General features: G+C 37.1%; 1 protein-coding gene across 10 annotated transcripts in view; it reads left to right on the top strand.

The window, feature by feature from the left end:
* PDE1C (phosphodiesterase 1C) overlaps positions 1 to 27,375 on the top strand; it is a 572,342-nt gene that overhangs the window by 445,973 nt on the left and 98,994 nt on the right. For all 10 annotated transcript variants that reach the window (XR_012512203.1, XR_012512204.1, XR_012512205.1 and 7 more), the window contains 4 exons: positions 6,293 to 6,393; positions 8,908 to 9,036; positions 21,609 to 21,710; positions 22,229 to 22,349. Coding sequence is in view for 7 of the 10 variants with exons in the window: in XM_074379661.1 (XP_074235762.1) it covers positions 6,293 to 6,393; positions 8,908 to 9,036; positions 21,609 to 21,710; positions 22,229 to 22,349 (453 nt within the window). In the remaining 3 variants the exon portion in view is untranslated. The remainder of the gene's footprint in view (positions 1 to 6,292; positions 6,394 to 8,907; positions 9,037 to 21,608; positions 21,711 to 22,228; positions 22,350 to 27,375) is intronic.

Here is a 27,375-nt window from a genome sequence, read left to right as displayed (position 1 = left end):
TATGTGCTAAACTGTGTTTCTCATCAATTCGTATATTGAAGTCCTAGCACTCAGGATCTTGGAATAGGACTGTATTTGGAGAGATGACCTTTGAAGAGGTATTAAGGTAAAATGAGGTTATATAAATGGGCTTTAATCCAATATGACTGGTGTTCTCACACAAAGAGGAGATTAGGACATAGACATGCACTCGCAGGGAGAAGAGTCCATTGTGAGGACACAGAGAGAATATGGCCATCTGTAAGGCAAGGAGAGAGGTCTCAGGAGAAAACAGTCCTGCTGACATCTTGATCTTGGATGTCTCTCCTCCAGAACCGTGAGAAAATAAATTTCTGTTGTTTAAGCCACCCAGCCTCTGTGATTTAGTTATAGCAGCCCAAACGACTGAGTTCAGTATGGGAGCCAGGATTTGGTCCCAGCTCTGACTTCGGAGGCCATGCAATTCAATCTTAGGCATGCTTCTACCATATGCAATTGGCAAAACAATTTAAAAAAAAGAAAAGAGCCTCTTATATTCTCACATCTCAGTATCCTCACAGTATCCTCACATGCACTTCCAGCTATTGAGGTGAGGATGAAAGAGGATGCAAAAATGCACTTTGAACTCATCTATTCAACATAACTATTGTGCAGAGTATACTCTGGGGACGTAAAAGTGAATCATGCACAGCTTCTTCAGCTCTCACCAAAAACACCCAGCGTTTATGCTAATACAAATTATCATTAACATAAATGTATCATAGCAGACAGTGATCATGATTTACTGCATGCAGTTCTTAAATGAGCTCATTTTCCATTTGCCGTTGAATTTCCATGATCAATTCAGGCCATATTTAGAGTGATTCTTAAATATAGAAACTATTTCCTACCTACTCTCTCTTTGAAATACAGCTAAAAACAAACTTCTTTCATTGTGAGCTTACAAAAACAGTGGGAGCATTCTGATGAATGGAGAGCATATTGTTATTCTAACCTTTCATTACAAACCAAAAGGGAGAAAATGCTTTTAATCATTTCAGTGTTATAAATTGTAAGACACATAGGGAATCAAAACATCCCATTGATAAAGTGGTGTCTGGGCTTCAACATCAACAGTAGTACTTCGTGAATGTAAAACATTGTGATCTGTTTGTATTACTCATTATTGTTTAACTTAAGTGCCTAAAAGATACTTGGATCTTTTCAGAATTATTTTGTTCATTTCCAAGAGAAAATTCTTAGACAGAAATAGATTGAAGAGTTATCTATTGATTGAATAGATGTTAATCAGACTTTAAGCTCTAGTATACTTTTGATTTAGGTGAAAAGATTTCAAACTCCAAAACTACCTCCATTTTCAATGCTTTTGTCAAACAAGGTGCCAGTAATTTTCCCTTCGTCTATTTTATTTTCGGAAAGGAGAAGCTATGTATCTTGATTTTTGTTCTTGTTGTTTATGATATTACCATATTAATACAGGAAAGACTAAGGATATCAAAATGACATCTTGTTTGAAGAGTGCCAAATAATTTTATTAGGGATTGTAATTGGTAAAACTTTGGCTCCTGTGACTTTTGTTCTCTGGTGTCACATGTGTTTATTAATATGTTACATTGGATTATAAAAGGGATTATGCAGATGTAATTAAGGTTAACAATCAGAAGACCTTAAATAGGGAGATTAGCCTGGATTTTCCAGGTGGGCCCAATGTAATCACACAGGTTCATGAAAGTCAGGAAGATATGGCAAAAGTCAGAGTTTTGAAGTGTGAGAGGGTCCCAACAGTCATTGCCAGCTTTAAGGTGAAGAGGGAAACTGTGGAAAAGGAAATGAGTTCTGCCAATGCCCTGAATACTCTTGGAAGCAGATTTTCCCCCAGAGCCACCAGAAAGGAATGCAACCCTGTCTAAACCTTGATGTCAGCCTAGGGATACCCTGACCAGAGAACCCATCCACACTGGGCTTCTGACCAGAAGAACTGTGTGCCAATAAACAGAAGTGTTCTCTTTTTTTTTTTTTTTTTGAGACAGAGGAAGTCTCCCTCTGTCACCCAGGCTGAAGTGCGATGGTGCGATCTCGACTCACTGCAACCTCTGCCTCCCAGGTTCAAGCTATTCTCCTGCCTCAGCCTCAGGAGTAGCTGGGATTACTGGCACCCACCACCACCCGGGTTTCACAATGTTGGCCAGGTTGGTCTCGAACTCCTGACCTCAGGTGATCAGGCCACCTCAGCCTCCCAAAGTGGTGGGATTACAGGCATGAGCCACTGTGTGCAGCCTGGAAGTGTTCTTTAAGCCTCTAAGACTGTGAGCATTTGTTAAGGTAGCATGGAAAACTAACACTACTAAGGAAACTCTATCATTCACATAGAAAAGTCCCAACTTGCTAGTAATGTCTCCTCTAACAGTGAGAAATGTTGGCCATGTCCTTTTCCTTCATGTTTCATCTAGTCTGTTGTATCCCATGTCTCTTCATCTTCCCCTATATGCAGGAACATGTGGTTTGCTTTCCTGAGTCATATACAGCAAAACTTACGGTCCCGCATTACCAGTTGTCAAAGCATCCTTTGACATGAATTAGTTGTGACGCTCATTTTGTGGATAGAAAAATACTGATAGCATCTGTGGCTTGTACCTTGTCACCAATAGGTAGTTCTGGAATAAAATACCAGTGGGACTTTAATTTCTGACTTCTTATGGATTGACACAAAACTTTTGGGCTCACAGTAATTAATTTGGAAGAGGCAAGGAAATCTGAGCTATATTAAAATATGAAGCCCAATTTCCTTCAAATAGCTTCTCCCACTTTCTCTGTTTCTGTTAGTGATGCTATCTAATACCAACAGAAGGGTTTGTTAGCCACTCATTGAGGCCAGGGGTGTTGAGGTCATCTAATGTATTGTTCTCCTCAGCTGCAACCACATCTGGTCCTCCCACCACTCCCAAAATTCAGATAATTGCTAAGTCATATGGCTTCTATCTCCACACTGTACATTCTTTATGAACTTTTCAATCCAAAAATACTGCTTCTAGCCAGGCACAGTGGCCCATGCCTATAATCCCAGCACTTTGGGAGGCCCAGATGGGCAGCTCAGAAATGAGGGACCAGCCTGGGCAACATGGTGAGACCCCCGTCTGTACTAAAAATACAAAAAAAAAAAAAATGCTGGGCATGGAGGTGCATGCCTGTGGTCCCAGCCCTTACTTGGGAGGCTGAGGTGGGAGTGTTGCTTGAGCCCTGGGAGCAGAGGTTGCACTGATCCAAGATCACACCACTGCACTCCAGCCTCGACAACAGAGTGAGACTCTCTCTTTAAAAAAACAAAAACAAAAACAAAAAACTATTTTTTATCTCCCTTCTCTCCTCCTGTCCAAATATCCTTCCTGAAGTTATGAGCTGATTACATGACTCTCTTGCGTGTGAACTTCACTGCCGGCTGAATCTGGTTTACATTCCTCACTCACTCTGTTTTCTGATGCCTGACCTCCCAGGGCCTCAATCAGCCTTAACTCCTGCTCCAGTCAAGGGCATCGTTTTCTTACCTGAGACGAACATGCTTTTGCTGCCAGGACTTCCTCCCTTAGTTCATTCTTCTGAAAATGCCAACCTTCATTTCTTTCTCTGTCCAGTTTTCAAGGCCCACCTTAAACATCTCTCCTCAAATTTCTCTCCTCTGTGAAGCTTTTTATGTTTTTTCTTTCCTTTTCTTTACCAGATACCTCTTGTCTTCCTTCTTATTCCCAAAGCAATATAACCGATTCTAAACATGCATGGTGTTTTTTGAAAAACTAGGTTGTTAAAATGAGTTTTAAAGATGATGGCTTTGTTTCTTTTTTTCTTTTTGTTGTTGTTGCATGCCTGTTTAATCATTCATTGTTTTGGGTTTATTAAAAGTAGGTTCTACCTAAGAGAGAATTTTGTTCAATTACTTGAGTAAGGAGGGAAGGAAGCATCACTGATAGTTGTAATGTGAGAACTGTAATTATACTGTTATTTAGATGTCTGCTGGCTGGGCTGATGTTCTGTGACTAGGACTTGTTTAGATGTTACGCTGCCTCCCATTCGTAATCTTATTTTAAAATGTGGAATTAACTTTACATGTCCTTAGAATAAGAGATATATGTGGGAGAGGGGGTAGAGGGAGCCAGGGACAGATGGGTGGGGACAAAATGTTGGGGAAGAAAAAGACAATGTCAAATGGGAAAAAAAAAATCTCTATGTATAATATAGATATGGATAACAAAAACATGCAATATAAAATTATGCCTATGTAATTTTATGCAAAATTGAACAAACACATGAACAATAACCCAAAGGAAATACAATTTAAGATTATGAGTGAGAATTCTGGAGGCATGGTGTATGGTTTGTTGCATGACTGGGTTATGTGACCTTGGGTAAATCCTGAACACTCCCGCCTCGGCTTACTTCCTCACCTGTCAAGTGGGAATAACAGCAGTACCTGTGATTACGGAGTTGTGAGAGTTACATGAGTTTCTATATAAAAGCACCTAGCATACATAATGCCTGCCACATGTGGGCCCCCGAGACCATGAGGAGGCTGATGAGGAGGCTCTTTGCTGCCTTTACAATAGGTTTTGCAGCTTCTATTTTCTTGTAATCTTTTCTTATCTTGCCCATCTTTTTTTAATCTCATTTTGTTGATTTTCATCTTAGTCTGCTTTCTCTTTGACTTTCCATTCCATGTACCTCAGTTTGCATTTTTGAGCATATTATTGAAGATGCCAGGAAGCTTCCTGACATTCCTGTATTCTGTTTCAAATCATTTTCAAAAGCATAGTGGTTTCTTTTTTCCTGAGTTATGTTTATGCTCATTTTCCCCCAACTCTGAAATCTTTTTCGCAAGTTCTATATCGTCTGTTTATTTTCCCTCACCAATTTTCAAAGAAGGCAATAATTCTCCAAAATTGGTAGTTAATTGAAATATATGGCTAAAGTGGGGAATTATAAACACTTAAATGTTCATTTTAACTCATTTTTCATTAACTTAAATCATTTGAATCTATTTTATGCACTAATCTTTAATTCAGACCCGAGGTCTTTTATGAGTTCACCAATTTGGATACTCACGTTTGTCTTACATCAACCCTGCCCCTATCTAAGGTTTCTAGTCTCATCTCTTTAAAGCGAAATGGGAACTTAAAGATGTGCATGAAGCAAACAGTACAGAAGCTCTCTAACGTTTTACAAATGTTTTCTGCTCGTTCACAGCTGTCACCTGTATTTTGACAGCAGTTCTTTTAGTGACGGTCCAAAGCATTAAACGTGGGTTCTATAGAAATAACAACTCCAATGTTGTGTTCATATTTTATTGGTTTGTGTTATATTTAGTTACAGAATTATAATAACAAGTGCAATTTATCAAAATGCAGTTTATAATAAACCATACTGAATCACATAAGCACAAATTTAACTAGTAACAAAAGTGAGCAAAGTTTATGAAAAGGCGGCCTGAGTCAGGCATATTCTGTTGGGTGGGCATTGGCCAGGATGGTTTACAGAAACGATAGCAAGTAAATCCAGAGTCCATTAAATAGAAGTCAGTTAAGGAAGCTTGAAACACAGCAGTAGTTTCCAAACTCCAATGTGAATCAGAACTATCTAGATGGCTTGGTAAAGTACAGATTGCTGGGCCACAACCTAGAGTTTCTGATCCAGTGGGATTGGGGTGGGGCTGAAGAATTTGCCAGCATTTCTAACAAGCTCCCAGGTGACACCATCTGCTTGTCCAAGGAACACATTTTGTGAACCACTGATCCACAGCCGATGTTGATGGTGTGGATGGGAAGAAGTCTTTTCAAATATCATCAGCATGCATAGACCAGAAAACCAAGTATTTCTTCATCTGTCTCTACCCACCTCATAGTGGATATTCCTCCTATAATCAGATGTTAGGTTTTCTATTACTCTTCATTCTTGGTATTGCATCAAAATTTCTAATCGTGTGTGTGTGTGTGTGTGTGTGTGTGTACCTAGGAACCTTATTTGTAGATTGGGGGAGGATGCAATGAGGGCTTTTCAAGTCTTCATGTGCCTTCTCTTTGATTTCTTGAAAAAGATAAAACTACTAGTTAGCTTATTCAACCTTACTGAACACATTGTTTTCAAATCACAAGTCTCCAAGTCTCTTCACAGGAAAATAACTTATTTCTGTCTCTCAGAACTTGTGTTTGGCAATAGCTTACCAGCTGCAGGGTAGAACGGCAGCACTGTGGGTGTGTTGTCAGCAAGTTGAAGACTTTGAGAAGAAAACAGAAACAGATTATCTGATTGCTCTGTAATCTCCTTTCAGAACTGGCTGACAGAGCTGGAGATCTTTGCTATAATCTTCTCAGCTGCTATCCACGACTACGAGCATACCGGAACCACCAACAATTTCCACATTCAGACTCGGTGAGGGTGTTGAAATGTTTGGAAAAGAGGCAAGAGGGATCAGAGAGACAGTTTTAGAAGTCAAAAAGGTGTTAGTTACCTTTCTTTTGTGTAGTTTTCCTATTGTGAGTTTCGGAAATCATGGACCTCTAAACAAGAGATCAGTCTGGTTAGCTTCAATCAAGACTTAGAGTTTAAGAAGCCATCTGCTCCGAATTCTCCTATTTTGTTCAGTTCTCATATAGATATCCTTTCTTTCTCTATTCTAATGTTTGCTATTTGGTTATGTTCTATGCATGCTTTACCTATTTCTAACAGGAAACGGGGCAGCTTACAAAAAGGCCCAGATGACGTAAAGGAAACGAATAAGGACACTGAGGCTTAGAGTGTTTTTGTTGACATTAACAACATTGAGCAATCTTACCCTCTGATCTCTGGGATTCTGATGAGATCTCTTCTCATCCTCTCTAATTTCATCTCTGCTCTGTTTAGTGCTTGCATTACTCCTTGGCATAGGGCCCCAGGAGTAAGATTGTCTCCTGTAGGCCACCTTCACTGTGAGCCACCTGTACATCCTTCCTAATGAACTGCACGGGTAAACACAAACCTCCCCATTGGCGACAGTAAATATGGGTCTAAGTGCCCCACTCTGAACCTCCTGACCTATAACAGACATTGTTAATTGATTTCGCTACTTTCTCTTACTAAACTGTGGTGTTGTTCTTAGTATTCCTCCAGCACAGAATTCCAGGCAATAGCACCAGTCAATCGTCATTTCTACTTAGCATAAAACCTTCTTTGCCCTCTCTTAGCCTAAGAACTTGACCTCTCTTAAGACAATAATGTGGAACTGGAGAGAAGCTAACAGTAGCGTTAGTTAATTATCCTTGATATAGTAATCAAAAGGAACTAGGATACGGGGAAAGGTAGTAAGTCAAAGAGAAAGAATATAGCAGGGAGGGATGAGAGTTTAACACCAAATAAATACTTGCTGATTTCTCTTGAAAAAGCAGGTGCACACTCTAGGTAGGTTTGTGTTCATTAAGTCAATCTACATGTATTTTATGAACTCAACGCTTAATTATAGCATACACATAGAAGACAATATTGTCTGATCTCGGTTCAGAAGGGAAATTTTAATTGAATGGAAGCAGACAAAAGAACTTCCGCTACTTGCTTCAGTTCCACCTTCATGCCTCCTCACTTAGTCTAAGCTGCAGAAAAGCAGCTTTGTGTGGTTCTGTTCCAAGGTCTTTAATACAGGGAATTCTGTAGAGTAGCTCTGTTTAATATGTGTCTGTGGATGGAACCTTTGCTCTGAGGACAGAGACTGTGATGAATAGCACCTGTCCATGGAAGTGAGGTGCGTTGAACATCTGTATGTGGGTCTTGTCTGAAGACCAGTATCAAAACCAGTCATAACTCAGAGAAGAATGGCTTAATTACAGGAGTTAGAAAAGAGTGTCATAAAATAGATATGAGTTGGTATCTAACTTACTCAACAGATGTAACAGCAAATCTTTCACCTTCGGATTTGCATGTTCAGTGTTATCTCCCTAGGAGTGGGAAAATTCCAATGTGTTCAGTTAAGCTTGGTTTGGAATGAAATTTAAACATTGGCCTTGTTCAACAGAATTTTATCTAAAGCATCTCAGCTTGTGTGATCTCTGCTCAGAAAACAGTCTGTGAGCAGGCCCTTAATCCTTTGATGAATAAAATGTTAAGCCTAATAGTTTCAAGGTATGATAGATACAGCCCAAAGTTTGGCCAATGGCAGGTGGAAGCACTGGCCCAACTGTCAGAAGATCTTGCCTTCATCCCAGCCCTGCCACGTGGCCACCGAAGACCTCTAACAAGTTCTTTTAAGTCTCTGGAACTTAGCTTCATTGGTGAGAAACCAATAATCTAAGCTTTCACTAAATTAAAGATCTTAAAATCATATACAGTCCTATGTTTAGTGACATTCAACTATAGTATGAGATAGGGACTAAAAGCTGACATTACAATCTTTATATTCTTTATTCTCAATTTTCCACATGTGGCTTTTGCATGGGAAAACTTTAATATCAAGCCACTATCAGAGGCAACTTGCAGATAGTACCCACTAGGTGATATGTGTTCTGAAAATTACAAATAAAATAAGTAAACCAGTGCATTCCTCGAGTAAAATAAGATGTAAGAAAAAGTCATTCCAGAAAATATAAAGAAGCTTGACATGGCACATATTTTAAAAAAACAAACCAACAGAAACCTTTGCCACTAATATATAATTGAGATCTGCTCGTAAAACAGTTTTTAGAGAGTTCTCAGGCTGGATGTCACATCCTTCCTGCCCACACATGTACTGAGAGTGAAATACCCTACATTCATCTATTGATGATTTGTAGTGATTGAGCTTTTGGTTCACATAAATGGCATGGGGACACAGATAATTTCTAAACATGGGAAAGATGATGGTGCATTCTAGCCTGTTAGAGTTACCCAAATAAATCTTAGCTATTTAACATTCTGAATTTCGCTTGGCTTTCTGTTCAGGTCTGATCCAGCTATTCTGTACAATGACAGATCTGTACTGGAGAATCACCATTTAAGTGCAGCCTACCGCCTTCTGCAAGATGATGAGGAAATGAATATTTTGATTAACCTCTCAAAGGATGACTGGAGGTAAGGGTGAGACAAGAAAGATTTGGAGGCCAGAGAAGGAACTTTGAAGATAGATGAAATAGGCTGTTTTTAATAAAATAACACCTTGCTTAAAATGTTTGTTAGTGTTGCTTTCTCTTTCTCTCACTCTCACCCTTTCTTTGTGTATGTGTGTATATCTTATTTCTTTTTTCTTTATGCAGATATTCAAATATTTATAAATAAAGACTACAGAATATTAAGATTAGGTTCCAACTACTTTATTTTGTCCTCCTTACATTGCTTTTTATTGATGAATTGGAAATTGGAACCAGTTTGAGTCAAAAAATTCAATATTGTCCTAAAAATTCTCAAAGAAGAAAGTTTGAAAAATCACTTCCAGCAGTGTTCAACTGAGGACACTTTGAATATATTTGCTTTTGTTTAACCTTAGGAAACTTGTGCTGCTTTTACCTGAATTCCTTAAATCTCAATTTTATCTTTTATTTAATAGCATGTGTTTTTCACCCTATATTGGATTTGGACTTCTTGACAATCTTTTGACATTTTCTAAGGAAATTATTTGACACTTAAAACAATTATGGACATTTAATGCTGTTGCATGAATGACAGACATTGTGTGTCAGGATTTAGGCAAATACCTGTGTTTTGAATATGGACTCAGTCACTTACTAGCTGTATAATATTAAGCAAGTGACTCAATATCTTTACATCTTTAAAAAATTTAATTTCTCAAAAATAATAACATTTATTTTGCAGTGAGAATAGATTATAATAGATGACATAATCATTTTAAAATGCTTAGCACACATTATGTCATATATAGCAAGCCTATAAATTATTGTAGCTATAAATACAGGTTAAGGTACTTCAAACCCTAAAGGCAGAGATCATCTAAATCCTTAAAAAAATTCTGAATCCATTGTGACTCAAATAATTTTTATATTTTAATTAAATAATCCGCTGTTTATTGAGTATGTGCTCACCATTTTTCAAGGATTCAGAGATAAGCTATACTGAACAATAAATCTGAGAGGCTGATTTTTGTTAAGAGTGGCTAAGTATTTCCATGTAGCTTTAGTTTATTAAAACATATGGGAATATTTGACTTAAATTTTATTCAAATATGCTAGACTCAGCCAGCATCTGAAAAAATGCAGAGCAATTCGATTAATCATTGCATAACTTCAGGAAAGAAGGAACTCTCTATCCAATGTAACTGTTTGTAAAAGTTATAATAAAATGTTAGATTGCAAAATTTTTCTCCCCTTCTGTAAGTTGCCTGTTCATTCTGATGATAGTTTCTTTTGCTGTGCAGAAGCTCTTTAGTTTAATTAGATCCCATTTGTCTATTTTGGCTTTTGTTGCCATTGCTTTTGATGTTTTAGTCATGAAGTCCTTGCCCATGCCTATGTCCTGAATGGCATTGCTTAGGTTTTTTTTCTAGGATTTTTATGGTTTTTAGGTCTTACATTTAAGTCTTTAATCCATCTTGAGTTAATTTTTGTATAAGGTGTAAGAAAGGAGTCCAGTTTCAGTTTTCTGCATATAGCTAGCCAATTTTCCCAACACCATTTATTAAATAGGGAATCCTTTCCCCATTGCTTGTTTTTGTCAGGTTTGTTGAAGATTACATGGTTGTAGATGCGTGGCATTATTTCTGAGGTGTCTGTTCTGTTCTATTGGTCTACATTATCTGTTTTGGTACCAATACCATGCTGTTTTGGTTACTGTAGCCTTGTAGAATAGTTTGAAGCCAGGCAGCATGATGCCTCCAGCTTTGTTGTTTTGCTTAGGATTGTCTTGGATATATGAACTCTTTTTTGGTTTCATATGAAATTTAAAGTAGTTTTTTCTAATTCTGTGAAGAAAGTCAGTAGTAGTTCGATGGGGATAGCACTGAATATATTAATTACTTTGGGCAGTATGGCCATTTTCACGATATTGATTCTTCCTATCCATGAGTATAAGGGCTAACATCCAAAATCTACAAGGAACTTAAATAAATTTACAAGAAAAAAAACACAAACAAACCCATCAAAAAGTGGGCAAAGGATATGAACAGACACTTCTCAAAAGAAGACATCTATGCGGCCAAGACACATATGAAAAAAAGCTCATCATTACAGGTCATTAAAGAAATGCAAATCAAAACCACATTGAAATACTGTCTCATGCTAGTTAGAATGGTGATTATTAAAATGTAAGGAAACAACATACTGGAGAGAATGTGGAGAGATAGGAATGCTTTTACACTGTTGGTGGGACTGTAAATTAGTTCACCCATTGTGAAGTGAAGACAGTGTGGCGATTCCTCAAGGATCTAGAACCAGAAATATCAGTTGACTCAGCAATCCCATTACTGGGTATATACCCAAAGGATTGTAAATCATTCTACTATAAAGACATATGCACATGTATGTTTATTGCAACACTATTAACAATACCAAAGACTTGGAACCAACCCAAATGTGCATCAGTGATAGACCAGATAAAGAAAATGTGGCACATATACACCATGGAATACTATACAACCATAAGAAAGGATAAGTTCATGTTCTTTGCAGGGTCATGGATGAAGCTGGAAACCATCATTCTCAACAAACTATGACAGGAACAGAAAACCAAACACTGCATGTTCTCACTCATAAGTGAGAGTTGGCCAATGAAAACACATAGACACAGGGAGGGGAAAATCACACACTGGGGCCTGTTGGCAGGTGGCGCCTAGGGGAGGAATAGTATTAAGAGAAATACCTAATGTAGATGATGGGTTGATAAGTTCAGGAAACCACCATGTCACATGTATACCTATGTAACAAAACTGTGTGTTCTGCACCTGTATCCCAAAACTTAAAGTATAATAAAAAAATTTTTTAATAAAAATGATAAAAGGTGGCAGGGTGCAGTGGTTCATGTCTGTAATCCTAGCACTTTGGGAGGCCAAGGCTGGTGGATTGTTTGAGTTCAGGAGTTTGAGACAAGCCTGACCAACATGGTGAAACCCCATTTCTACTAAACGTTAAAAAAAATTAGCTGGGCATGGTTAGTGCATGCCTGTAGTCCCATCTACTCGGGAGGCTGAGACAGAAGAATCACTTGAACCTGGGAAGTAAAGGTTGCAGTGAGATGAGATCATGCCACTGCACTCCAGCCTGGGTAACAGGGTGATACTCTGTCAATCTATTAATGTGCTCCAAAATTTGCATAATTGCCTAATGTATTTTCAAAACATATATATGCTACCTCTGTTATACATATTTTTCTTACACATTTTCTACTTCTGCTTAGCTACAATTTTGTCAAAAACTTAGCTGTATTATTTGTATTTCCACTCTACTATAATTATAAGTCTCGTTCATTCTTTCAATCTACAATTAGGGTAGCAAGGCTGGCATAGGCAGGATCTAAACCCATAATCACCTGGAATAAAACAGAACATGTTAATTCACACTGGAATGCATTGCTGTATATCAATGCGAATATAGTTCCTGTTCATCCTTAGTGCTTATTCTTATAAGTGGGTATTTGTGAAATACCAGTTGTGAATAATTTGAATATTGCCTCTGATCAAACAAGTTATAAAATTAGTGATTTAGCAAACACAGGTGAATGTAGTATAAAAAATGGCCAAAATACAGCAAACCACACTGCCATGTGTGTACCTATGCAGCAATCTTGCATGTTCTTCACATGTACCCCAAAACCTAAAATGCAATTTAAAAAAATGGCCAAAATAGTAACTTGAAAATACAAGTTGTTGAAATCTATTTATGTGCTATCTTTGTATATTTGTGTTTCAGCATTAGCTTTATTATTTTGAAGATAAAGTAAAACATAAATATTATATCAAAGAGAGAATAAAATCGTGGAATAGCTCATGTATTGGAACACGCTGATATGGTGGAAACTTCTTTATATTTATATCTCATAGCTCTGTGTTTTGTTTCTATTCTCTATTTTGGGGGATTCTATAAGTTAACCAAAGATTATAATTGATGAATTTTTAAACTTAAAATACATAGCTTTAGTGTTGTACTATATTTTCATTTAAGGATTGTTTCAAAAATACTGTTTTATTTTGTTATATTCTATTAATTTTTAAATACAGTGCCACGAGACTTGGTATTGTCATATAAATAACATATTCTCTCATAAATAACATATTAATTTATTATCTAGGGCTCTCAGTTAAGCCCATTAACACAAATATAACATATGTATCTTATGTCTTTCTATGAAAGTAATTTTAATAGATGATAGGTTCTTTTTCAATATGAGTACAGTAGACTTGGGAGGACCTTTGTAAATGAATGTGTTATCAGATATTTATTATATTTTGAAGTGGAATAACATGGAGTTCTACTTTTGGCAAGCCAAATAAACTGTTAATAAATCAATCCACATGTAAATAACAACTATAAACCATGGACAATTAAAAAATAAAAGAATGACTTGACGGTTCTGGAAGGTAAACAAAGTCAGGTAGGTTTTAAGGAGCTGAGAAAATTTAGAGAATGTGACAGGATGAGGTGAGTTTGACTTTTTTTTTTTTTTTTTGGTGAGACAACCTTTCTCCCAGGCTGGAGTGCAATGGCATAATCTCAGCTCACTGCAACCTCCACCTTCTGGGTTCAAGCAATTCTCCTGCCTCAGCCTCCCAAGTAGCTGGGATTACAGGTGCCTACCACTGCACCCAGCTAATTTTTGTATTTTTTTTAGTAGAGACGGGGTTTCACCATGTTAGCCAGGCTGATCTTAAACTCCTGACCTCAGGTGATCCACTCGCCTTGGCCTCCCAAAGAGCTGGGATTACAGGCGTGAGCCACTATGCCTGGCCAACATTTTTGTCCTGTTACTATGCAGGATGTCTCAGTCTAGGCAACAACTTGTTGGTTAAAACTGTCTATATATAGTTTTATATGTTTAAAATTTAATATATTTTTAATTAGAATTTTTGTCATCTTTTGATCAGAGAAATCAAAGTTGGAGTCTGGAGGGTAAGACATAACCCCAGAAAAGAGAGCCACAAATAATGAGAAACTAAAATGATGTGTATAACCTCTGTCCAAGTCTCTGGCTGATTCTTAAGCTATACATACATGGAGTACACTGAATGTAATAATATGAGCTAATGTATTGCTTACTGAACCTATACAGAGCTTGTATTTTGAGGATAAACAGGTTAATTTCCTGCTAAAATAAAACATCAACAATCTTCAGAGCAATATAACAGAACCCAGATTACCTATAATTTATGTCCATAATGTTCAGCATTATAAGTGACATACAAAGATCAGGAAAATGTGATTTCTTAGCAAGGGAAGAGACAATCAATAGATACATGCTCTAGGATAAACTATTGTTAGAATTATCAGATGAGGACTTTGGACTTTTAAAACAATTATTATTTCTATGCTCAGTGAGATAAAGAAAAACGTGCTTGTAATGAATAAAATACAAAATTTACAAGTAAAATGAACATATAAATGAAAACCAAATATTAAAACTGAGAAATAAAATATCTAAATTTAAAATTTGCTACATAGGCTTAGTGCAGGATAGAGAAGACAGAAGAAAGAATCAGTGGCTTTTAAAAGCTGATTTTTCAAATTTCAAAGTTGGAAATTATTCAATTTCAAAAAGTAAAAGGAAAGAGATGTTTTAAAGTGAGTAGAATGTTAAGAGACCTGTGGGATAATTTTATATGAGAAAACATAAGGACGATTTGAATCTCATAAGTAGGGAAAAAGAGAGAATGGGGAAGAAAAATAATTTGAAGAAATAATGACTGAATGGTCTCCAAATATTGCCAAACATATAAATATACAGATTCAGATTCAAGAGACTCAGAAAGCCTAAAACAGGATCAATTTGATGAAAAGCATACCTAGGCACATATTATAGTCAAATTGCTAAGAGGCAAAGATAAAATTAAACAAAAATGGCAAATTACACTTAAAAGAACAATTTGAATTACAGTAGACTATTCATCCAAAACTAAGGAGGCCTGAAAACAATGGGATAATTTATTTCAAGTACTAAAAGGAAAAAACAACACAGGATGCTGTATCCTGTGAGCACATACTTCAAGAACGAAGATGAAATAAAAATATTTTCAGATAATATAAAACAACAGGAATATGTCACCAACATTATAAGGAATGCTAAAGAAATTTCTTTAAGGCTTTCTTTAAGGTAGTTTCAAATATGGTTTATTAAAATTTTGCTTAATCTAAAGATTTATTGGAGGGAACATGATACAGTGAAATTAGACTTTTAGGAAAGAATGAAATAAATATCTTGGGTAAATATGAAAGACTATTTTTCTTCATTAATTTAAATTGTGCATATGTCCATTTAAAATAAAAATTATGACACCGTCTCATGGGGTTTATATGTGAGGTGTAATACATGTGACAATGATAACATAAAGACTAGCTGGTGTTAGTAAATGTCCTTATACTGTTGCAGGATTTTTACATGTTACATAAAGTTATGCAATAGACAGAAAATTAAAGATGTATGTTATAATCCCCAAGCAACCACTAAAAAAATTAACAATAATAGCTAAAAATTAGTAAAGTTTACCTATTTATCAATAGGTAAATTTAAATTGACCATTTACAATGGATAAATTAAAATTAATTTTAAAACATAAATAATACAAAAAAAAATCCCAAGCAGAAAAGTTATTACAAAGGGAAAAAAGTAAAGGTGATAATCAGAAAACAAATAATAACATGCTAGACCCAAATGCAACTGTATTAATAATTACATTAAATGTTAAAGGACAAAACATTCTACTTAAAAGGAAAAGATTAGTAGAATTGACAAAAGGCAAACTCCAATTGCAGTTGTACAAAAGATACACTTTAAATATAAATACACAAAAACATTCAAAGTAAAAGTATGTAAGATATACCAAACAGTAAGAATAAGTAGAATGCAATGGTGATATTAATATTAGGTAAAATTAACTGTAAGGGAAAGGATATTGTGAAAGAGAAAGATTTTTCTGACAATAAGAATGTCATCAGAAAGATACAACAGTCATAAATATTAGGTAACTGTAAACCTCCAAAATGTAAAATTTGATAGGAGAAAAAGGAGAAATATATATTTTCGCAATCATAGGAGATTGTAACATTCTTGCCTTAGCAGTTGATAGAAAAAATGGACAAAAATATTAGTAAGGACCTAAAAGGATTTGAACATCAACTACTTTGCCCTAATTATTATTTATAGAGCACCACCTAACAACTGCAGCATATACATTCTTTTCAATTAAACGTGTTGAGACATTTTAAAATGTTTTAATAATTTAAAAATATTATAAGCTTGAAGAGTATGTTTTTTAGCCTATTAAGGCTAAAGGATGTAAATCCATTAGGATTTAAATTAGAAATCAATAAGAATAAGATACCTAGAAAAACCTTGTATATTTGAAAACCTCACGTATTTGAAAATTAAACAACACTCTTCTAAATAATTTGTGATCAAAAAGTAATCAGAGGAAACATTTCAAATTTATCAAGAATGAAAATGCAATATGGCCGGGCATGGTGGCTCACGCCTATAATCCAAGCACTTTGGAGGCCAAGGCAGGTGGATTACCTGAGTTCGGGACTTCAAGATGAGCCTGACCAACACGGTGAAACCCCGTCTTTAAAAAAAGAAAAGAAAGAAAATGCAATATATTAAATGTGTGCAATACTGTTAAAACAGTGCCTAGAGGAAATTTACAGCTATAAATGTTCATAGTAGGAAAGAAGAAAGTGCCAAACACAATGACTTCAGGAAGCTGGAAAAAAAGAGTAATGTAAATTCAAAGTAGATAGAAAGAAGAAATTAATAATGATAAGAGGAAAATCAATAAAATAGGGGGAAAAAAAAAAACAAAGCTAAAGCTGGTTCTTTGAAAAGGGCAGCATGATTGACAACCTTCTACCTAGACTGGCGAATAAAAAAGAGACCACAAGTACCAATATTAGATTCTATTTATATGAAATACATAAGAAAATGTTACAAACAACTTTATCTCAACAAATTTGACAATTTTGATGAAGTGAATAAATTCCTTGCAAAATACAACTTAAAATTCACATAAGATGAAATAGAAAGTCTGAACAATTCTATGTCTGTTAAAAAATCGACTTGTCATCGAAAATATTCCCACAAAGAAATATTCAACCTTGGATAATTTAACTGGTGAACTCTATCAAATATGCAAAGAAGAGATAATACTAATCTTATGCAAATTTATTTAGAGAAGGCAGAAATACTATATAATTTATTTTATAAAACATAATTTTGATACCATATTCTGGCAAAAAAATCATTAAAAGGAATATTAAAGACTAATTTATGAACATAGTTGTAACAGTCTTCAGTAAGATATTAATTGAATATAGCAATATACTAAAAAGATTATATATCATTTGTGATAGCTAATTTTATGTGTCAACTCACCTGGGCCTCAGTGTGCCCAGATATTTAGTGAAACATTATTCTGTTGTTTCTGTGAGGGCATTTTTGGATAAGATTAACATGTAAGAGGGTAGACTCAGTAAAGCAGATTGCCCTTCCTAACATGAGTGGACCTCATTCAACCAGTTGAAGGCCTAACTAGAACAAAAAGACTGATCCCCTCCCAAGTAAGAGAGAATTATTTCTGCCTATTAGCTGTCAGCCTTCAAGTAGGAAGTACAACTTTGAATGTCCTAGATCTCCAGCTTGCTGATTTACCCTGCAGATCTTCAGACTTGTCAACGTTCATAACAAGGTTTTGAGCCACTTCCCTACAATAAATCTCTTTCTGTGTATGTATATATCCTGTTGGTTTCTCTCGATAATCTGGAGTCATATATTGGGCTTATCACAAGAATGCAAGATTAATTTAGCATTCAAAATTAATTAAAAGAATTCACCATATTTAAAAACAAACAGAAAATCATAAGTCCTTTTAATACATGTATAACAAGTATTTGACAAAATTCAACACTCATGCATGATAAAAACTCTAGGCAAGCCAGAAACAGAAGGGATTGTCCTCAACTAGAAAAAGGGCGTGTGTGAAAAATCTATAACTAACATTAAGCTTAATGATGAAATACTGAATGCTTTTTCCCTAAGACTGGGAGCAAGACAAGGATGCTTGATTTTACTTTCATCAACATTGTTAAGATGTTAATAGCAAATGACATGATTATCTAAGTAGAAAATCCTAAGGATCTGTAAAGGAGCTATTAGAAATGGTAATGAATTTTATAAGGCCACAGAATACATGGTTAATGTAAAAAACATTATATATATGCATATACATATGTGCGCATATACATATATATATATATATATATATATATAGAGAGAGAGAGAGAGAGAGAGAGACGGAGGAGGAGAGAGAGATTAGCAGGAAACCATTGGAAAATGAAATAATTTTTTACAATAACACAAAACATATAAAATATTTAGTAGTAGCTTTCAAAAACAAATGCAACTCATTTTCACTGAAGATAACATAATATTGCTGATTATAGAAGACCTAAATACATTGAGAGATATACTGTCATCATGTAGTGGAACACCTGATATTGTAAAGATGTCAAATCTTCCAAACTTTATTTACTGTTTCAATACAATTCTAATCAAAATTCTAGCAGAATTATGTTGGAAATTGCCATGATTATTATAGACTTTATATAGAAATGCAAATAAAATACTTTTTAAATGAAGAACAAGGTTAGAGGACTCATATGTCTTGATTTCAAAGCATACTTAAGTTACAGTATTCAAGGCAGCATTTCATTGGTATAAGAAGGACATACATATCTATGGGACTGAATTGAGGGTTTTGAAATTGACTCATCAATTTATTTGGGACAAAGGTGCCAAATTAATTCAATGGGGGAAAGAAAATATTTTCAATAAATGGTTTTGAAACAATGGGAAAAAATAACTTTGACCCTTACCGTATACCATCCCCAAAAAATAACTCAAATTGGTTATAGACCTAAATGTAAAAGCTAAAATGGCAAGACTTGTAGAGGAAAACAGCGAAATCCTTGGAAGTAGGTGGAGGTTTCTCAGACAGGACAGAAAAAGCTTGAAGCAGTTTTTTAAGTGATAAATTGAACTTCGTAAAAATTAAAATCTTTTGCTCTCTGGAAGACATTGTTTAAAAAAAAAAAAAAAGCAAGACAAGAAATTGGAGAAATTATTCACAACACATATATTTTACATAGGTTTGAATCCAAAATGTGTAAGGTACTTTTATAACAATAATAAGAAAACAATTCAATTTTAAAATGAGCAAGGCTTGAAACACATTTCCCTGAAAAATAAATACAAATGGAATATAAGTACATTAAAATGTGCCTGACATAGTCATCAAAGACATGTAAATTAAAACCACAATGAGATACCACTACATATCCATAAGAAGAATGGCTGAAATTGAAGATTGATTAGAATAGGCAAAGAAAAACTGAAAATGTTATACACTAGTGATCAAATGTAAAGTGAAACAACCACTTTGAAAAATATTTGACAGTTTCTCTCTTTCTCCCCCTTTTTTTCTCTCTTCCCCTTCCTTCCTTCCCTCCCTCCTTCCCTCACTCTCTCTCTCTCTCTTTCTCTCTTTCTTCTTTTGATGGAGTCTCACTGTGTCACTCAGGCTGGAATGCAGTAGCACAATTTCAGTTCATTGCCACCTCCGCCTCCAGGGTTTAAGCAATTATACTGTCTCAGCCTCTACAGTAGCTGAGACTACACGTGCACACCACCACAACTGGATTATTTTTGTATTTTTAGTAGAGATGGGGTTTCACCATATTGGTCAGGCTGATCTCGTACTCCTGACCTCAGATTATCTACCCGCCTCAGCCTCCCAAAGTGTTGGGATTACAGGTGTGAGCCACCATGCCCAGCTGGCAGTTTCTTATAAAGATAAACATGCAGCTATCTTATAAACCAGCCATTCTACTTCTAGGTTTTTGCCCCAGAGAAATAAAAACATATATGTCTACACAAAGATTTATGTATGAATACCCATGGTAGCTTTATTCACAATAGCACTGTAGCCCCAAACTAGAATCTAATAACTCCAATGTTCCTTAGCTGGTAAATGGATAACAGATTGTGGTATGCTGATATGATAGAATACCACTCAGTAATAAGAAAAAATGAACTATTGATGAACTACTATATAGACGAATTGTAAATCATTATGCTCAGTAAAGGAACAGTACATTTTGTATTATATGTATATGTGTGTGTGTCTATATATATATATATATATATATAGACACACACATATAGAAACGTGTATAGTATCTATGTTACTGTATAATGTGTATGTATGTGTATATATGTATTATCTATTATATTTTAAAATAATATGTGTATATATCATACACACATTTATAATGTACATATGTGTAGACATATGTAAATACACATTTTAAATATATAGTACATATGTATGTATATATGTATGTCTACATGTGTGTATATGATAAATGTGTATATATGTATGAAGTATGTATATAAATATGTGTATATATTATATATAGAAATATATATTAAATATTTGAAATATATATTAAATGTATATGTATATGGTTTATATACATATATATAAAGCTAGAAAATTCAAACTATTCTAGATAGACATAAGCCAGATCAAACTTTGCCTGGGGCTAAGTTGAAGGTGATGGAAATATTTGGTATCATGATTACAGTGGTATATTCAAAAACTTATTCAACTGTTAAACTCATTAAATTGTGCAATTTATACAAATTGTAAGCAATTTATTCTATGTAAATTGTACCTCAAAAAAGTTGTTAAGAGACAGTAAAAATATCAGCGATTGGCAGTGGTCAAGGGAAAAGAGAGAGGGGTGAATCAAAGGAGCACAGGGGATTTTAGGGTGCTGAATCTACTCTGTGTGGATACTGTAATGGTGGACACATGGTACTATGCATTTGTCAAAACTGGTAGAACTGTGCAACATGCCCAATGAACCTTAATGTAAACTGTGGACTATAGTTAACATAATGTATCAATATTGGTTCACTAATTGTAACAAATGCACCACATTAACACAAGACTTTAAAAATAAGAAAACTGTGCAGGAAGAGAGGTTATATGGGAACTCAATTTTTCTGTCTACCTAAAACTCTACTAAAAAATCAAGGTATTTGGGGTTTGAAAAAATGGAATACCTATATCCAATGTGATATAGATGATCAATCTACCTCCTAGGATTATTTTCAAGTTAATTCTTTCTAAAACCTCTGAATTCATTTGGAGAAAAGAGCATATTAATACACTTTTCAGTTTCATTGAATTTTTTCCTGTGAGTTAATTTTCCAAACAATGTGTATATTCCATGTATCACATTCGTAATTATTTCCTTAATCCTTAACTTTTATTTATTCCTTATTTTAAAAGCCCATCTTAAAGACCTAAATTAGATTAGAAATGTCAAAAATAGTTAACTGATTTTGATTAGCAGTGGCCAAAACATTAACGGATTTTTACTTTCCATTTTGACTTCTATCCTTTTTCTCTCCATGGTTGTCTCCAATAGGGAGTTTCGAACCTTGGTAATTGAGATGGTGATGGCCACAGATATGTCTTGTCACTTCCAACAAATCAAAGCAATGAAGACTGCTTTGCAGCAGCCAGAAGCGTAAGTGTGCTTGTGGCTTGTGCTTGTGTTTGGATGGGTCCTTGTCCACGTGGTGATCCCTTTAAAGAGCATCTCCTTCAACACAACTTTATTGAGTGTTCTCATATGATGGTGATGTTTGAAGGAGAAGCATAAAAGTTTTACCTATCTTAATGAGGTATGTTCTCATCAGAGTTGAAAGAAAGAATAGAGGCAGTATCAGTTGTCTCCACAGAGATCCCCAGTGCAGAAGCAACAAATAAAAGTCAGTGACTCTTGGATTCTTGTTGTCTTTTTGAAGGATGCAGTCATTCTAGAAATGGATTGGAGTTCAGAGAGTCCAATTCAGTAAATATAGATACCAAGTTAATGAGTATCCCAGTTGTAGGATGAAGTGATGCCTTTTCCTCAATTTAGCTGAAGTGGGGTTTGAGATGGAAGAATGACATACATTTAAAAATTAATAACTTAAAAAAAAACCTCTTATTGAGATTTTGAAGAGTGTGGTCATCATGTGTTTGGGTGCTTTTGGTTTACAGCATTGAAAAGCCGAAAGCCTTATCCCTTATGCTGCATACAGCAGATATTAGCCATCCAGCAAAAGCATGGGACCTCCATCATCGCTGGACAATGTCACTTCTGGAGGAGTTCTTCAGACAGGTATTTTGTTGCTATCTGTCCATCAGGGCTGTCATCACTGGATATTTTATGCATTTTATATCTTAGCAATGCTAGGATAAGGACTATTGAGATTACAGTAATTTTGTAGGGGTGGCTCCACAGATTGTTTTGCTTTCTTGGTCATGTGATGTTTCAATCTTGCCTAAATAGTGATTTTCAGGACATTGTGGTATTTCTATCTTATGCTTTTCTGTTTGGGGGGAAAAATGTTTTCTTGTGGCAGTCTTTTGTCAAAATGTCATTAGAGGGGTTCTTTTACTTTTTCTTTTCTAGTGACTTGACAAAATGGCAATTGCTTTGGCATCACCCTGTAGGATTAAGATTTTTTTTTTAAAAAAAATAGAGTTTCACTCTTTGTTGCTCAGGCTAGAGTGCAGTGATGTGATCTTGGCTCACTGCAACCCCTGTCTCCTGGGTTCAAGTGATTCTCCTGTCTCAGCCTCCCAAGTAGCTGGGATTACAGGTGCCTACCACCACGCCTGGCTAATTTTTGTATTTTTAGTATAGATGGGGTTTCACCATGTTGGCCAGGCTGCTCTCGAACTCCTGACCTCAAGTGATCCACCTGCCTCGGCCTCCCAAAGTGCTGGGATTATAGGCATGAGCCACTGTGCCCAGCCAGGATTAAGATGTTAACTTGAACTCATGTCTCTGTTATAATTGTTTGGGTTGTTTCTTTCCAGTGGACAAGTCTGTGATGCAAAATTCAAAACTAGATGTGGCAATTTGGGGTCAGGAAATCACTAGAAACTACTATACCAATTATATTTAAACTTTACTACATCCTAAGTTCCAGAGTTGTGTTGTCTGTAAGAATCGGCAGGATCTTCAGTTCGCATAAATTGTTTAAAAGCAAATTTTAAAAATGTATAGAACTAGAGAAATAGAAAGGAAATAAGTGCGTAGCACCAAGACCAAAGTCTTCTCAGATTCAGGCATGTGCGCTAACCTTATCTCTAGAAGTGCTGCCATTCAAACATCTGCCTCCAGACATTTGGGCCTGAAATTGAAGGCATGATACATAGATTTGGGGACCTAAATTATAATTTATTCAAGTTGATACAGCTAATTCAGTTAATTCTTGCTAATTCAAGAAAAGAGGTTCAACAGCATGGATTCAGAGACCTCCATAAAATACTGATTCCATAAAATACTACTTAATGACACGAGTCACAGCTTCATGCCACAAGCTAACAAGAGATAGGCTCGTTTGCTATTTATTTAGATTTCTAAAAGAGAATTACTCTTGTGGTTATTCTTACTCTTATATTTTGAGTTTGAATGGAGAAATTGTAGAAGGCACCTGTGTGTGTGCATATGTGTGTGTGTGTTTTCCTTCTGAAGCTGTACGTACTCTCTAGTAATGAAGTAGGGCTAGAGTTAATAGTATGTTAAACAAATGTGAGAATATCCTTGATTGGAGTTTTTTTATTTCAACTGATTTATGGCCTGAGTCTAATCAAATTGCTTTTCTAATTCCCTACAGTCTTATCTATGATTGGGGGTGGGGGTCAGGGGAAGGGAGGGATTTAGGATAAGCTTGGGCCAGATGTTTTCTTGAAGCCCTTTGTTATGAAACAGAAGGCATTTCCTTCACTCTGTCTATGGCGCACATGCACACATGCACCCACACACGCCGCCGCACCCCACTCCCCAGCTGTTTATATGTGTATGTCAACAGGTACCCTATTTAGTGTATGGTTATTTCTCTCTGCCAAGTCATTGCTCAGCCTCCCAGAGTAGTTCTCAAAGGGAACTCCATGGTGTGGGGGTAACTAGAACTCCACAGGTGACTCTGCAAATTCATCCTTCATCAAGGGTTTCTTTTGATCTATTTTTCCAAAGGCTGTTTTTCTAATAGTAGTAAGAGGATGTTCTCCAAATCTCCACTCTCCTTATTATATGCTTTCTTTGATAATACTTTTGTAGTATCACCCTGTATTAGTCTGTTCTCATGATGCTAATAAAGACATACCCAAGACTGAGGTTTAATTGACTTACAGTTCCACACGGCTGGGGAGGCCTCAAAATCATGGCAGAAGAATAAAGGGACATCTTACATGGCAGTCAGCAGAGAGAGAATGAGAACCAAGTAAAAGGGGTTTTCCTGTTATAAAACCATCAGATCTCATGAGACTTATTCACTACCATAAGAACAGTATGGGGGAAATCTCCCCCAGGATTCAGTCATCTTTCATTGGGTTCCTCCCACAACATATGGGAATTATGGGAGCTATAATTTAAGATGAGATTTGGGTATAGACACAGCCAAACCATATTATTCCATCCTGCCCCCTCCCAAATATCATGTTCTCACATTTCAAAACCAGTCATGCCTTCCCAACAGTCCCCCAAAGCCTTAACTCATTTCTACATTAACTCAAAAGTCCACAGTCCAAAGTCTCATCTAAGAAAAGGCAAGTCCCTTCTGCCTATGGGTCTGTAAAATCAAAAACAAGTTAGTAACTTCCTAGATACAATGGGGATACAAGTATTGAGTAAATACAGCCATTTCAAATGGAATAAATCGGCCAAAACAAAGGGGTTATAGGGCCCATGCAAGTTCCAAATTCAGCAGGACAGTCAAATCTTAAAGCTCTAAAATGATCTCCTTTGTCTCCAGGTCTCACATCCAGGTCACACTGATGCAAGAGGTGGGTTCCCATGGTCTTGGGCAGTTCCGCCTCTGTGGCTTTGCAGGGTACAGCCTCCCTCCTGACTGCTTTCATGGGTTGGCAATGAGTTTCTGCTGCTTTTCCAGGCAGAAGGTGCAAGCTGTCAGTGGATCTACCATTCTGGGGTCTGGAGAATGGTGGCCCTCTTCTCACAGCTCCACTAGGCAGTGCCCCGGTAAGGACTCTGTGTGGGGGCTTTAGCCCCACATTTCTTTCCCACACTACCCTAGCAGAGGCTCTGCATGAGGGTCCTGTCCCTACAGCAAATTTCTGCCCTAGGCATCCAGGTGGTTTCATACATCCTCTGAAATCTAGGCAGAGATTACCAAACCTCAATTCTTGACTTCTGTGTACCTGCAGGCTCGAAAACACAGGGAATCTGTCGAGGCTTGGGGCTTGCACTTTCTGAAGCCATGGTTTGAGCTGTACCTAGGTCCTTTTGGCCATGACTAGAGCATCTGAGAGGCAGGGCACCAAGTCCCCAGGCTGCACACAGCAGGGAGGCCCTGGACTGGGCCCACAGACCATTTTTTCCTCCTAGGCCTCTGGGTGTGTGATGTGAAGGGCTGCTGGGAAGATCTCTGACATGCTCTAGGGACATTTTCCCCATTGTCTTGGCTCCTTGTTACTTCTGCAAATTTGTGCAGCAGGCTTGAATTTCTCCCCAGAAAATGGGTTTTTCTTTTCTGTTGCATTATCAGGATGCAAATTTCCTGAGCTTTTATGCACTATTTCCCTTTTAAAACTAAATGTGTTTGACGGCACCGAAGTCACCTCTTGAATGTTTTGCTGCTTAGAAATTGTTTCTGAAAGATACCTTAAGTCATTTCCTTCAAGTTCAAAGTTCCACAAATCTCTAGGGCAGGGGCAAAATGCTGCCAGTCTCTTTGCTAAATTGCAGCAAAAATAATCTTTATTCCAGTTCCCAATGAGTTCTTCATCTTCATCTGAGACCACCTCAGCCTGGATTCCATTGTCTATATTATCAGCATTTTGTTCAAAGCCATTCCACAATTTCTAGGAAGTTCTAAACTTGCCCACATTTTCTTACCTTCTTCTTATCTCTCCAAACTGTTCCAGTCTCTTCCTGTTACCTAGTTCCAAGGTCGCTTCCACATTTTCAGGTATCTTTACAGCAGCACCCCACTCTACCAATACCAATTTACTTTATTAATCCATTTTCACACTGGTTATAAAGAATACCCAAGACTGGGTAATTTATAAAGGAAAGAGATTTAATTGACTCACAGTTCCAAGTGGCTGGGGAGGCCTCACAACTGTGGTGGAAGTCGAAGGAAGAAAGAAGGGATGTCTTACATGGGGGGCAGCAAACAGAGAGAGTGAGAACCAAGTGAAAGGGTTTTCCCCTTGTAAAACCATCAGCTCTCATGAGACTTATTCACTATCAAGAAAATAGAATGTGGATCCGACTTTCAAGATGGCCGCCTAAGAACAGCTCAGGACTTCAGCTCCCAGTGAAAGTGCAGAGGGTGAGTGGACGCCGCATTTCCAGACGAACTCTTATTGCCCACAGACCAGGAGATACCCAGGCAGAGGGGTCGCCAGCGTCGCAGTCCCAGCCGGTGCGGCTGTTTTGGCCCCCGCGGGGCTGATTCCGCCCGCGCGGCTGCTGTGACCACTCCCTGTTGCTGCGGTTCTCCGTACAAAAGCCACTGGTCTGGGAGCCCTCTTAGCTGGCGAGCAGAGCCCTGAGACGGCAGAATAGCCCATTCATCTGAAATAGCGAGTCAGGCCAGGAGACTCCTAGGCAAAAAATCCGCCAGGAGCCGGCGCCGCGGTTCGAGCCGACTCCGTGAGTCGCAGCACGGTAGATCCGGGCGCCTTTTCAACAAGGGACCGGAACGCGGGGTCGTTCAACTTAAAAGAAAAGACTCTGAGTCAGGGAGCCAGGTGATCAGGCTCGGTTGGTCCCACCCCTCCACCCCCAACAACAACGAAAACAAAAACAGTAATTGGAAACCCTCTGGGTTGAGCCCTTCAAACCAAGCACAGCTGAACCGGGACGGTCCGGCTCCGTGGGGGAGGGGCTTCCGCCATTACTGAGACTCTCCACCGCTACGGAGGCAGGCTGCCGTTGCCGAGGCAACCCGCCATTGCCGAGGCAACCTGCCACAACAGAGAGAGTCCGCCATAACAGAGGCGGGGCCACCATTGCCCAGACAGTTCTAACTACGCCCATATAAAAAGGACTACAGGGAAGAGCTCAGGGCAGCTGGGCGGAGCCCACAGCAGCTCAGCAAAGCCCCTGCGGGCAGGCAGAGGCTAGGCTTGCTGCTAGCTGGGCGGGTCCGACCTGGAAAAAAAAAAAA

This window comes from Saimiri boliviensis, chromosome 10, assembly GCF_048565385.1.
Source record: "Saimiri boliviensis isolate mSaiBol1 chromosome 10, mSaiBol1.pri, whole genome shotgun sequence".
Taxonomy (NCBI): domain Eukaryota; kingdom Metazoa; phylum Chordata; class Mammalia; order Primates; family Cebidae; genus Saimiri; species Saimiri boliviensis.
This window is presented reverse-complemented; position numbering and strand designations above follow the sequence as displayed.